The sequence below is a fragment of the Hylobates moloch genome, unplaced genomic scaffold (genome assembly GCF_009828535.3).
Source record: "Hylobates moloch isolate HMO894 unplaced genomic scaffold, HMol_V3 SCAFFOLD_3, whole genome shotgun sequence".
In the NCBI taxonomy this organism is placed as follows: domain Eukaryota; kingdom Metazoa; phylum Chordata; class Mammalia; order Primates; family Hylobatidae; genus Hylobates; species Hylobates moloch.
The window spans coordinates 66,000,713-66,014,529 of NW_026652278.1; the positions used below are offsets into that span (position 1 = coordinate 66,000,713).

Consider the following 13,817-nt stretch of genomic DNA (forward strand, 5'->3'; position numbering starts at 1 on the left):
ACAAGGTGATTTCTAAGCCAGCACTCACCTCCCTAGTTGCCACGTGACCATGTCTTCTTTGGGTGTCCTGGGCTTACACCTGAACTTGGGGGCTTTCCCTGAGGGGAACCCATACCTGAAAACCTGTTAACATGGCCTGGAGGCCTCTGGATGAAGAGGCAGCTGAATGTGTTACCTTTGCAACCAAAACGATGTCATGTTGGAGAATCCACAGTCCTTCCCATCTTCCACCCTCACCATCATTCAGCCACACACCTCCCAGGGAAGGCACCTCAGAAGCAGCCACATTAAAGGGAGTTTAGCGCAGCTGAGAGTGGCCAGATTTGTGCACTGGAGAATTTCCATTTGGGGAAATTGGACAAGGGCCTACGGGTATGTGGCTCAATTGGATGTAATCAACGATTCTTTGTTTTAGTTTTACTGTGTGAAGAAACTTTCTAGTACATATTTCCTATTTGTTTACTGTTTGTAAAAGAATAAGGTATATGTGGAAATTCAATATGGCTGATATTTATTTTCCATCCTACCAGAATTTATTTCTCCTTTTTTCTTGATTTTTTTTATACAGAAATTTGATTTGATTTTAGCACTTTAAAATTAGCCACCACTTTTCAGAAATATAAACATTCAATAAATTGAGAGATGGGAGTACTTTAGTGAGGAGGCAGAGAGCCAGAAAGTTCTCACTGCCAGCCTGTCTATGCTGTGTGGTGCCTGGTTTCCTGGCCAGGGCAGAGATTCAAGGGAACTTGGGCCAAACCTTTTATTGTGCAGACAGGGAAACCGAGGTCTGAGGCAGAAGGAACTGGGCCCATCTTGCCTCCCGGTCTGGTAGCCAAGCCGGCCTTCCTGTCTTCTCTGTCTAGAAGGAGAGTCTCTGCGGCCCAGGAGCAGCCCAGACCTGGATGAGAGCTGTCTGTCAAGGCCTGGGTAGGATGCACGCAATGGGACAACGACAATCTCTGGGGAGGTTCTGCCCTGATCCCTTGGGGGCTGATGGGATCCACAGTCGCATAGAAATTTAGAAACTTATTTCTTGGATTACGCAGGACAGGGCTTGGGTCTGGCTTCTTTGTCCTAAACAGTTTACTGGGATGGGGAAAGACAGATCTTTTAACCCTTTCCTGGGGAGAGGCCTAAGGGTGTGGAGGCTGGACCAGACCCAGGGTCCTCGGGGTTCCCATTCTTCTGAGAACAGTGAGGGTGTGATGAGGATGGTCTCCGTAGGGATAAGAATCCTTGGGGGAGGTCACCTGGGGAGTGGGAGGGACCGTTTCTTTTATGGGCTGTGCACTGCCCTCCCTTCTCATATCCTTGGTGAGAGGCGTGCTGGCCTCCATGGGAGGGTTTTGCCCAGAGGTGGAGAGTTGGAGAATGAGTGTCCTTGCTCAGCAAGGTCAGACCAGAGGCCCAGGGATTTGCAGGTGGTACTAGGAAAGCAATGTTTTCTTGCTCCAAGTGGCTCCTGATGGCAGAAGCAGGCCCAGGGGCTGAACCCAGGTAATACAGTATTGTGGTTAAGAGTGCTGACGCTTATTTGCTGGGTGACTTTGGGCCAGTTACTTAACCCTTCTGAACCTCTATTTCCTCATCCGTGAAATGGGTCTAACATTAGTGCCTACCTTATAGGGCTATAAAGATGAAATAAGACAATATATAAAAATATGAGTGGCAGGTACTGTTGTTAATAACAGTGATAAGAAGACTATTTATAAAGGAAGGAAAGTAGGGAAGTGTGTTCATGCTGAATACAATGTTAGGAGTGTCCCTACACAGAATCTGTTACATCTTGAGGGAGGGAGCTCTCTGTCACTGGAGGCATCCAAGTAAAAGCTAGAGGTCTCCTAACTGGGGAGGTTGTCAAAGTATAATGCCGCAGACTGGGATGAGCACGATGATCTTGAAAGGTCTGTAGCCCATGATTGTGGGCCAGAAGGAGGGGGCGGGCTGGAAGGCAGTGGCTTCATTCTGGAAACTGTATCCCTCATATGAGACACTGAGCCCTGGAGGCCACGTGGAGTCACTGGGCTGTGGGGCAGGGAATGCCAGGCTTGAAGGATCCTCTTTGTGGAGCCATTTAACCAAGCCCCAGAATCGGGGAGGGCCTTGACCAGGTGCCTGGTGTGTGGGAGGGGCTGAGCAGAGCCTTCCACTTCCTGGTCTGGAGAGTTCGCCCTCTGCTAGGCAGCTTGAGAGGTGTGATGGACCGAGACGGCGCAGGCCACTGTCCTGGACCAGCCAGGTTTGTGTACCTGTAGCCTAGATGGAGCAGTGGCCTCTGACTCATGCTGTCTCTTGCTTGCTTGTTCCAGGGGCAGGAACAGTCCCTCTGGGTATCAGACATGGGTGCAAAAAGGGGGATGGGATAAATCGTGCAGGGCTTGGCTGAGAGTTCATCACAGGCCCTCATGGCAACAAAGCTGCGGTAGGCCTTGGAGGTGTGTCCCGGGCCTGGAGCCACCAGCTGGAAGACAGGCCTCCCGTGGGGAGTTCTACAGGCGTACAGTGGCAGAGGCCCTTGGATTTGGCCACAACTTTTTGTCCAGGTTTGGGCTCAACCTCTGTCCCTGAGCCTGAATGTCCTGGTCCCCTCCCCACATTGTCCTTCCCGCATTTCCACCCTCACCCGGGGATCCTTCCCCTCTACCTGGTATGCTCTTTCCTTCTCGGATCGGTTTCTTTTGCACCCTAACAAATTCTCCCTTCTGCCTGCTGTGGAAACCTGGGCTGACAGTCCCTGGGTGACCATGTGACTCTGCCTAGATGGAACTGTGAAGGGAGAATCTCCTTGTCTCTGGTGGCAGAGTGGAGATGTGTCTGTAAGGACAGGGGACGTATAGCCTGTCTGGGAGGAGGGAGGATGAAGCTGGTGTTAGGGGGAGCTGAGGGGAGTGGTGGCAAGAATGTTGGGCCTCTCACTTCCAGTCTTAGCCCGTGCCTAGGTGTGTCCTGGGGCTAGTACCTTCCCCTTCAGGACAGGGGGTTTGAGTTGAATTTCTAATCCTTGCAACCAGGAACCTGATGGATAGTCATCCTTCAGGACCCACACATGGCACCTCCTTTGGGACACGTGTCCACACTTCTTCATAGCACTGGGCAGGACGTTGGCTGCCCTCAGCTCTTGGGCCTTATTTTTCCATTTGTCCCTGGCCACAGGAGGCACACAGTAGGTATAAAGTCAAAGTGCTCTGCATGGATGCATGTATGCTCAGTATAAGGTTTGATGTTGACATTTTAACAAGCACACCAGAACTTCTGCAGACAATTGAGTGTTACCTGATAAAATGGTTACAGGGAAGCCTCAAATTTGTTCCAATAATGCCGTTTTTCCCTGGAACATTTCTTGGCCTCCTAATTGGGCCTGTTTATGAAGCACAGAAGGCAACCGTCTTGGTTTGGCTCCAAAATGATGTTTTCTGTTTGATCCACAGAAACAGCTAGAAGGGCCAAAGAAAAGGTTGGCTGCTGCCGGGGGCTTAGTGGTGGGTGTTCAGTCGGACTTGGAGGGGGCTCCTAAGATGCCGCCTCAGAACAGGAGGAGGTGGGAAAATGGGTGGAATTGAGTTGTATTGTCACTGGAGTTCCAATTCAAATGGAGAAGGTCCAGTGAATTTATAAAAACGCTTCCTTCATTCACTGCTTCGTGTTCACAGCTGCACTCCCAGTCCTTGGTATGTAGTAGGCACTCAATAGATATTTGTTGAAGAAGTGAAGGAATTCAACAAATATTTATTTGCTAAATAATGCCTACTACTTTCCATCCATTGCGGTAGGTGGGCTGCTCTTAGTACTTTGTAGGATGACGTGGTGTGTGTGTGCGTGTGTGTGTATGTGCACGTGTGCATATGCAGACACCATACACGAACCCACATCTAGTTGTATGTTTCATTGGCCCCTGTGATGACCGCCTTCACTTGGGGATAATAACACATTTGCTGGACTTTGCCAACATATTTTTTGTTTTTATTTCCAAGGCCAACACCTGGTATTTTTTAAGGGAATATTTGATGTAAGGAAACCTTAGATTAAAACCATACACTCCTGGCTCATTTATCGTGAATGAGCATTAGCTGCCCTCCTCTCTACCCCCCAACCCCCATCCCGCCATGTGCACACCCACGTGCTTTCAACCTGAAATAACAGTGCTTAGTATTGGAGTGGGGGACAAGTACCCACCTTAGGGATAATGAGCCTTTGCCCCTAGGATCTTCCTTTCTGCCTCTAGGTAAAGCCAAACCCCTGTGATGTGCTTCGGGCTGGAGTGCGGTGCCTTGGTGTGTGTGCACGTGCCTTATGGCAGTGGCTTTTGTGCCTCTGCTTTTTATAAGCAATGGAAGCTCTGATGTAATGAAATTTTATGTAGAGCCCCATGGATAGACAACACTGTAAAAGTGGATCTACTTTGCTGAAAGGAGGGTGGGTCCCTTTGCTCAGCTTTCCTACCACCTCCTCCCACTCCCCTGCCAGGGCCTCATAGAACATCCCGGAATCCCAGGGCTCCTCAAGGCCCTGGAGGAAGAGCCTGCAAGCATGTAGGGTCGCATATGTGCATTCACAGATGCTCGCCTGTCGGCTGTACTGTGTGTTCATGCCTCTTATTTCTCTCTTCCCCGCTGCTTGCTGTCCCTGGTTCAGGCGGGCCTCATCCGCACAGACAGCACCGACTTCTTCATTGAGCCTCTGGAGCGGGGCCAGCAGGAGAAGGAGGCCAGCGGGAGGACACATGTGGTGTACCGCCGGGAGGCCGTTCAGCAGGAGTGGGCAGAACCTCACGGGGACCTGCATAATGAAGGTAGGCTGTAGGTAGGGGCCTGTGCGCTGCTTCTCTCCCTACCTCTGGAGTGTTCCCCGGTAACTTCTGTCCTTAAGCTGTCCATGTCTGGCCTCAGTCTTCTTATCTGTAAAATGGGACTGGGCCACATAGACCTGCTGTACTGGCAGAGAAACCCCATTGTGTTCTAGGAGCTGCTGTAATTGGCTGGAGCTAGGGGCCAGAGGAATCACTTGTGTCTTGAACTGTGGTCCCTGGGACTCCAGAGGTCTCTGAGGAGCTCACCGTTGCTTCTCGAGGCTATTTCTGAGCCAAGGCAGAAGGTAGAATGCCTGCAGTGAGTTCTTCCCCCCTAAAATCAACTCAACCCTTGGGAGCCACAGGAAGGGAGTTATTAGGGCACCCACAGGGAGGCTGCCTGGTGTCAGGGCGTCATGGTCAGCTGTGTGTCCCGTGGACCATTTTACAATCCTACCTTCAAGTCTGTCTACTGTGTGACCCTAGGCAAGTTACCTAAGATCTCTGAGCCCTCATTTTCCTCATCAGTAAAGCGGAGATTATCCATGTCTACCTGTAAATGTTGTCTGTAATGGTGGTGGTGTCTATGAAAATCCCAGTATGGGGCTTGGCATGTAGTAGGTGCTGGATAAATGGCAGCTCTCCTTACAGTATTATTAAGGGTAACTGCTGACAGGTTAGAGTGGGAACCCCCTGAAGGAAGGGGTGTCCCTGCGCCCAGGTGACCAGTGCAGGAGCCTACACACCAGAGGCACTCAAGACTTATGGTTGGGTGAATGAAACTGGATGTGACAAGTGCTGGTCCTAGGCCCGTTGGTCAACTTCACAGTGTCACAAAGCTCCTTTGGCCAAGAGGAGATGAGGAGGCCATGGGTGAAATCTGGCTATGACTGGACCACATCCTTGTGCCAGCTCCCTGTGGGACTGGGCTTGGTGTGAGAAATGCCTGGAAGTCAGTTGTCCCCATAAACAGTGCATCCGTTGAAGCTCCAGTTGCTCTCTAAGTATCACTCATAAGAGAAGCTGTGGCACCAGAGCCAGAGGGTTCTGCAGGCCTAAGGTGGGGAGGGCAGGGCTGGCGGGGCCTCTGAGCACTGGTGTGGATTTCAGGGCACCCTTCTCTCCACGAGTGTTGAGAAGAGGGACAAGTCTCCCCTGGGCTCCATTTTTTAAAGGACAATTCTGAATCCAAAGACCATAAGGTCCCCTCTTTTAGGAAGAGACGTTGGGGAAGTCCAGCTCCAGAGCTGTGAGCCTGGAACCAGCTGCATCATGAGCCACCATGGTGGGCAGCTGGGAAGCTGAGACCACTGAGCACACGGAGCTGGAGTTCAGACCCAAAGAAATGTGGCTGCGACTCTTGCCCCACACCAGGCTCTGGGGCTGGAACTCCAGTGAGGCCAGGCCCTGGTCCATCTACGGGCCTTCCTTAGAGAAACCAGGGGCAGGAGAAGACTTTCTTGGAAACCTGCGACTTGTACTTTTATTTGAAGGCCAGTCGTGGGGCTGAGCCTAGTGTGGGGAGAAGCATTTCTAGGCATGCCTGTCTCCATTTCACACGCTTGATTAAAGCCAGAGGCTTCAGCTCGGCTCTTTGGATCTAGTTTTCGGCACACAGAGAGGTGCCTCGGAGGCCTGGCCAGGTGCTCAGAACCTGCCTAGCAGCCAGCTAAAGGCTTTTGGGGAATCTCCCTCAGGCTGGGGACCTCCGCGTCTCTACCTGTCCCCATCCTCCACAGGTGTCCCTCCCCTTAGTTCCTCAGACCTGGGAGTCTCCTGGGTCTGTTCCCTTCTCCCACCCAGGCTGGGGGGCCCGGAGGACAGATGCCAAGTCTCCATCTCTGTGTGATTCATAGCAGCAGGGCTGTCCCTGGAGGAAGGAGGGCAGGGAGGCATCAGAGGCTCCACTACATGGGTTTGCTCACTGGGCTGAGGCTGTGGAGGGGATTCCAGCCCCCTGCTCCACTGTAAGGGAGTCTGAGGTGCACCAGTGAACCTGGAGTGGAGGGGACAATTCCTCTTGGCATTCAGTAATGCCTCAGCTGCTGCTTCCTGAAAAGGGCATGTGTGGGCCCACACACTCACACCTACCCATGCACTCTCCCACACACTGACACCCACACTCACAAACACAGACCCATATACCCACACTCACACTTACCGTCACACACCCATGCACCCACACTCACACGTGGACACACATCACCCATACACTCATGCTCACACACTGACACAAACACATGCTCACAAACACACACCCATACACCCACACATAGACACACACCACCCATACACTCATGCTCACATACTGATGCAAACACATGCTTACAAACACACACCCATACACCCACACTCACACATAGACACACACCATCTATACCCTCATGCTCACACACTGATGCAAACACACGCTCACAAGCACACACCCATACACCTACACTCACACACTGACAAACACATACTTATACCCACCCTCACTCACACACCTGCATACACACATACAGACCCCTCTATACACTCATACACTCTCACAACCCCACATCCACACACTGACAGCCCCCTACATGCTCACACACCCCTTCACACACTCGCACACTCTCAAACACACTCTCACACACACATGCTCATATACACACACACTCATATACACACACATCCATGAATGAGCCCCAGAGGAGTTAGGTGATCCTTTCCCAAGGCTCTTGTGAGAAATTGAACCGTTCAGAGTCCAGGGGCAGGAATTCCTGGTGCTGGGCCACCAGGCTTGAGCTGGCCCTCACCCCGCAGCCCTGCCTTGGCCCCAGAGGCTGTGCCCTGGATGCTCTCCTGCTCCTAATGCTGCCCTCTCCTATTTAATCCATGGTCCTACTCTCTGGAACCCCGTTCCCACCCCTGATTCCCTCCTGAGGACACGAATGGGGTATGTGCTCCTGCAGCCAGAGCTCCGGCTCTCCGTGGAGCTGCCCATGCCAGGGCCACCAGCCGGGCTAGGGCTTAGGGTGGCAGCTTTACAAACAATTGAGATAAGATTTACCATTTTAACCATTTTGAGGCATAAGATTCAGTGGGTTTTTAAAATTATATTCACAATGCTGTGCAACCATCACCTCCATCTAATTCCAGAAGATTCCCATCCATTAGTTATAGTCACTCCTGTTTCCCCACCGTCCAACGCCCCCTGGCAACAACTAATCTACTTTCTATATTTCTAAATAGGATTTGCCTATTCATAACATTTCATAGAATGAAATCATACAGTATGTGCCTTTAGTGCCTGACTTCTTTCACTCAGCAGATTTTCAAGGCTCATCCATGGGATCGCCTGTCTTGATGCTTCTCTCCTCTTTGTGATGGAGCACTAGTCCAGTGTATGGACATGCCACATTTATTCATTCATCTGGTGGACACTGGAGTTGTTTCTATCTTTTGGCTACTATGAAATGCTGCCGTGAACATTCGTGTGCAAGATTTTATGTGAATATACATTTTCAATTCTCTTGAGTACATACTTAGCAGTGGAATTACTGGGTCACATGGCACCTCTAGGTTTAACTTTCAACTGTATTTTCAAAGCAGCTGCACCATTTTACATTGGCTTGGGGCTTCTTGGATGGCTCACGGCAGCTTCCCAGTGACTGGTGGGCCCTGCTCTGACCTGAGGGTTGTCTGCTCCTGTCATCTTGAAGGATGAGGGACCCACAGAAGAGGGTGTGGCTGGAGCCCCCCATAGCATCCAAGGCTGATGCTGGCTGGTCCTCCCGAATTCCCCAGAAAGTCTGCAGAGAGAGAATTATGGCTGTGACCTGATAGAGTGTGGTCATGGCTGGGGGAGGCCTGAGTTTACATTCTGGGCTGTTGTCATGAAGCTGCTGTGTGACCTAGGGGGGGTGGGGTAACCTCTCCAGCCTTCCTGTGATAGGCCTGGCAGGGAGGGCTCTGAGGGGTCAAGTGTGGCATTCCACTCGCAGGGCTTACACTTCTGGGCATGGCCCATGTGTTGGGGGTGACTGTTATTTATTCTCCCTGCTCCATGCAGAGAGCCTTGCACCTTCCCCTCCCCTGCCGGGGGCTGCCCTCACCTCTCCCAGGAGTTTGGCTATGGGCTGCTGCGCTTGCCATTGGCTCAGACACCAGGGCCACCAGAAGCTGCCTGCAGTGTGAGCTCAGAGCGGCACCAGCCTCAAGGGTAAGTGAGGGCGAAACCTGCCCGAACCCTGCTCACCAGGCTGTGTGTCCACCCGGAGGGCTTTCCCTGCCAGGCCAGTGGCCACACATTTTTCCAGCTCTTAAGTCTAGGGCTTTGTTCCTTTGCACTATAGCACCACTCAGCAAAGAGGAGACAAAAACAAATGGTAGCAGCAAGCCCTGTGTGTTCCCTGTTACCCGTCCTCAGATCCCCATCACCTGAGCACCCGTGTGGGTAGCAGTGTAGAGGTGGCTCGGGTCTCTGCAGAGGTTCCCGTGGATGCATCCGTGTGCATCACCCACGTGTGGACAGGGTCTGCACGCACTCACTCCCGTGTGTAACATAAACAATCACAATGGATTGTGCAGGGGCAGGGCCCTCTGCCCCCTGTGCTGAAGCGGGTTATCTCCTGCCCTCTGTTCAGCCCCAGCTTCAGTGTCCCCTCCTCAGGAAGCCTCCCCCAACAGGTCTGGATCTCCAGTGGGGCATCTTCTCTGGTCAGTCCTGCTGTAGTCTTTGATATTCCTGTGTTGTTACAATCCAATTTCTTATTTGTCCCCTCTGCTAGGCAGTGGGCCCAACGGCAGAGGCCCGGCCTTTATCACCTACCCACCGTCCATCCATTGAATAGTACGGGGCCCCTCCTGCTGCCACACCCCTGATATATGCTGGGATTATCGTGGTGCCCTCTTTACATCCTCGGTCCCAGCCTCCTATCTGGGGAGTTCTCAAATAACTGTGGATAAATGAAGGTTCTTAGAAATTAATGGTACGAATATCAAAACTTCAGAGTGAGATGGGGGGAAAGTCATTAAGAGTTAAGGCTCTGGAGCCTTCTTGAGAGACTCCAGCCTCCTGTCCTGCCTTCTTAGCTTTTCCTGTCATGTCTCCATGCACCCTCACTCCACCACCCCAGCAGAGCGTACTCTATCTTCATTCAGGCTATAGCATAGATGACTGACAGCACTCAAGGTGTTACCCTTCTACGTGGTGGCATAGATGGTAAAGTTTCAAAGCATGGGCTTTTGATTCAGACAGACCCACATGAGAAGCTACTTAACATCTTTGAACTTCAATGTGTTCACCTGTGTAATGGGGACAACAATCTGATAGAGTTGTTGTAAAGATTAGACTAGATTGGGTTGCATTAGATTAGATTAGAGGTCAGTAAAGGTAAAGCCCAGGGCCAGATATAGCCTGGCAGCTGTCTTGTAAAGGAAGTTGGGTTGGAACACAGACACACTCACAGTCTCATCTGCGGCTGATTTTGTGCTTCAGTGGCAGAATTGAATGGTTGTGACTGAGAATGAATGACCCCCAGAGCCTAAAATATTTATCTGGTCCTTTACAGAAAAAGTTTAGTAACTCTTGGATTATATAATACAAGTTAATAAATGTTATTTTTCTTTTAGCCAAAAGGGCAAAGCAGCGATGGTGAAATTTGGGGTCACTGACAGTTCTTGGGTGGGATTTGAGAGGCTCAGTGCTCACAGGAGTATCCCGGAGTTCCTCAGATGCCCTGTGGAGGCCACAGTAGCCCCATGACTTTTCTCCTTTATGGAGATATTGCCAACTTTGATTTTTACAGCAACCTTGTGGGTTAGAGATAAAGGGTGGTTCATCCTCATGTTATAGGAGAGACGATGGAGGCCAGAGAAGCGAGGGATTGGGCCTGGGACGCCCAGAGAGATAGGATGAGTGGCTCCTGGAACCCAGGCATTCTGCTCTGGGCCAGTTCTCACCCCTTTGCTACTCATTGCTTCAAAGACTTAGTGGTGCCCTCGTGGCAGGAAAATGGCTCTTGCCCATGAGTTGACCTAGTATGGAACAATCCTTCATACTACTTTACTTACAGAGGCAGGGAAAGGGGCGCCAGTGATGGGGCCAGAGGTAGGTGGTGGGCAATGTCACAGTGATAGCCCCTCCTGTGGGTTGGACCTCACTCTCTTCCTGTCTTGGTTTCAGCCTTTGGCCTAGGAGACCTTCCCAACCTGCTGGGCCTGGTGGGGGACCAGCTGGGCGACACAGAGCGGAAGCGGCGGCACGCCAAGCCAGGCAGCTACAGCATCGAGGTGCTGCTGGTGGTGGACGACTCGGTGGTTCGCTTCCATGGCAAGGAGCATGTGCAGAACTACGTCCTCACCCTCATGAATATCGTGAGTGTCCACGTGTCCTGGGACTTGGGGGGAGTGGTGTGGGGTGGGCCCCAGTGCTGATCCAAATGGAAGTTTCTGGGGCCTGGTATTTTTCAGGTGGACTTGGGGAAGTCATTGCTTGCTCCTTAGCCCAGCAGGCACACCCTTGGCAGCCAGGTTAGATGGTATAATGAGCTTGAATTGGCCTGACTTGCATCCCAGGCTGTGGCCTGATCCCAGCTGTACATACCTGGGCTGAAGTGACCCACCAGGCCTCCTGCGCTGGAGCCTGTGGACAGTGGGTTCTGGGCTTGGACACATTCAGAGTCTGGGTCAGGCGTGGCCTGGAGCCTTGCTTGTGTTGGAGTTGAAGGGACTCTCCTGGGACTCATCATCCGGAAAAAATGCCCAACCCCAGGCTGGGGAGACTGGCCAAGAAGCTATCAATCTGTGAAGTGTGTCCTGAGACCCTGACATGGGCCTTGGGTGTGCACAGACAGGCAAGGAAAATCAGGGATGTGGGCAAATTCTAAGACTGCATTGAAGCAGAGAGCCCGTGCCCTCAGCTGCTGCCTGTGGCTGTCCTGCAGAGATGCAGGACTCTCGTCACAGAAAAGCTAGTTTTTCAAGAAAAATCAGAAATGTAGTTTTTTTTTAAAGTGTTTAAAAAATTTTATTATGGAAAATTTAAATCCAGATATTTAAGTGAACATTTCCAGTTTTTAAATGTTAAAAGAGAAACCCACTGTAGATGCCAAACAAACACACTATAGGCCCCGAGTGAGCATCCCTGGGCTAAAGGGGCAGAGAAAAGGAGGAGCAGGAGGGAAAGGAGAGTGAAAGCATAGGGCCTTTGTCAGGGTGCCTGTGGCTGTGTGGTTCTGGGAAAGGATGGGGACCTGTCTGGGTGAAGTGAGACCCAAGGAAGAAATAGTGCAGGCAGGGGCCAGATGCTGGGGATGGGGGCCGGACCCTCAGCCCTCCCCTATGAAGTGTAGTACCGGAGGCAGGTGACCCACTGGGAGAGACCCCAGCTCAGCATGGGATGCTGTGCAGTCCAGGCCGGGGGGAGGTGGGCAGCGGTGCACAAGGGAAAATGCCATGTCAACAGGAGGCAACAGGGCAGATGCCCTTCACCTCTGAGCCTCTGCAAGGTGACCAGGTTAATGGCTCATCATAAACATTCATCTGGAACACCAGAGCTGAGAAAGAAGATATGTATGTGGTGGGTCCTAAAGAATTTGAGTGAGGCCTCTTTTGAAGGCCAAAGCTTCCAGCCCCTGCATGGGCCCTCACTGGCCTTGATGTTAGGGCCGTCTGCCCCTAGGCCTGTCTGGAGAGGATAAAGAGGTTGGCTAGCTGCATGATCATACAGACAGAAAGATGACTGCAGTATGACAGGGCTGGGATAGAATCACCTTATCCTCAGTCTAACATGCGCAGTGCTGGGAGACTGTGAGGGATGTGCAACTGATCGTGCTGCTGCACTAAGAAGAATATTAGTGAATTGGCCAAGAGCACACAGTCTGACTCGGCCCCTTCCTGTCTTTGTGACTTTGGGGGCAAGTTATGAACCCTCTGGAGTGTCTCTTCTGCACTTTGAAAGCAGCATTAACAGTACTTACCACCAGAGGTTTTGGGGAGGATGAAACGAGTGCATGGCACAGAGCATGGCCGTGCAGAGCATGCGCTGTCAGTGGGTGGTGGTTGGTGATAATAATGTGACCTTCGTGAAGTGACTGGTCATGCATTTCTGGGAACGGGACAGTTGATGGGGAGAAATGTCAACCCCACGTCATGTCAGTCCCCTTGGAAACATTGGTAGGGCACTGCCTGGGTCCATAATCTGGCACACCTTTGACGAGGTGGTCGCTAGGGGTACAGCCCCTTAATGTCTCTGGGACCTTGGGCAGGGGACCTGTGTTGCTCAGGGATCCATAGGATGCAAATGATGAAAACCCATCTCAATCTAGATTAAGACAAAGGTGGCAATTTCTTGGTTCGTGGGTCAAACTGGGAGAGGGACAGGTTGGAGCCAGTTGTAAGAGTAATTGGAACTAGAGGAAGTTTTCAGGTTCGCTTCTCCGTCTGTGATATCCTGATTTTCTCTGACCGACTTCTCTACCAGACATTCTGGCCACTGACAACATGACGCTGACTCCTATCCCCATCCGTGGCTGGAAACAAAAGGAGTTTCCCCTCTGGTTCCCAGGCAAAATCTCCCGAAGCAGGACTCTGATCGGCCTAACCTGGGTCACATGCCACTCTTTGGGATGATCACTATAGGTTAGAGAGGAGGGGGAGCATCAGTGCTCCAAGGCTGCAGAGCGGTTAGACACAGCCATGGCCGCTGGAGAAATTGTTCTGAGCTGGCCAGGCACCCCAGTTTGTGTCTGCTACAGTTTAGCCCCTTAGAGCCTCTGCTTTTTCATGATAGTATCTGCTCTTGGGTTTGTGAAGATTTAGTATCCAGGGTATCTAGCACATGCCTGGCACATAGTGGGTACTCAAGTAATGTTTTCTATCATTATTATTGTTACATTGTTTGTTTTTGCGTGTATAAGTTGTTCCTCACCTGAGTTTGGGAAGGTGAGTTCCCTGAGGGGAGGGGCTTTGTCTTTTTAGGAACCCCAACAGTACACACAGCACAGGGTCTGAGACCTGAGAGGTGATTGGTAAACGTGGAGGTGAATGGTATCTACCAGAG

General features: G+C 51.5%; 1 protein-coding gene across 2 annotated transcripts in view; it reads left to right on the plus strand.

The window, feature by feature from the left end:
- Positions 1-13,817, plus strand: part of ADAMTS14 (ADAM metallopeptidase with thrombospondin type 1 motif 14) — an 86,952-nt gene that overhangs the window by 22,559 nt on the left and 50,576 nt on the right. For both annotated transcript variants that reach the window (XM_032170623.2, XM_032170630.2), the window contains exons 3-4: positions 4,636-4,792; positions 10,941-11,131. In XM_032170623.2, coding sequence (XP_032026514.1) covers positions 4,636-4,792; positions 10,941-11,131 — 348 coding nt within the window. The remainder of the gene's footprint in view (positions 1-4,635; positions 4,793-10,940; positions 11,132-13,817) is intronic.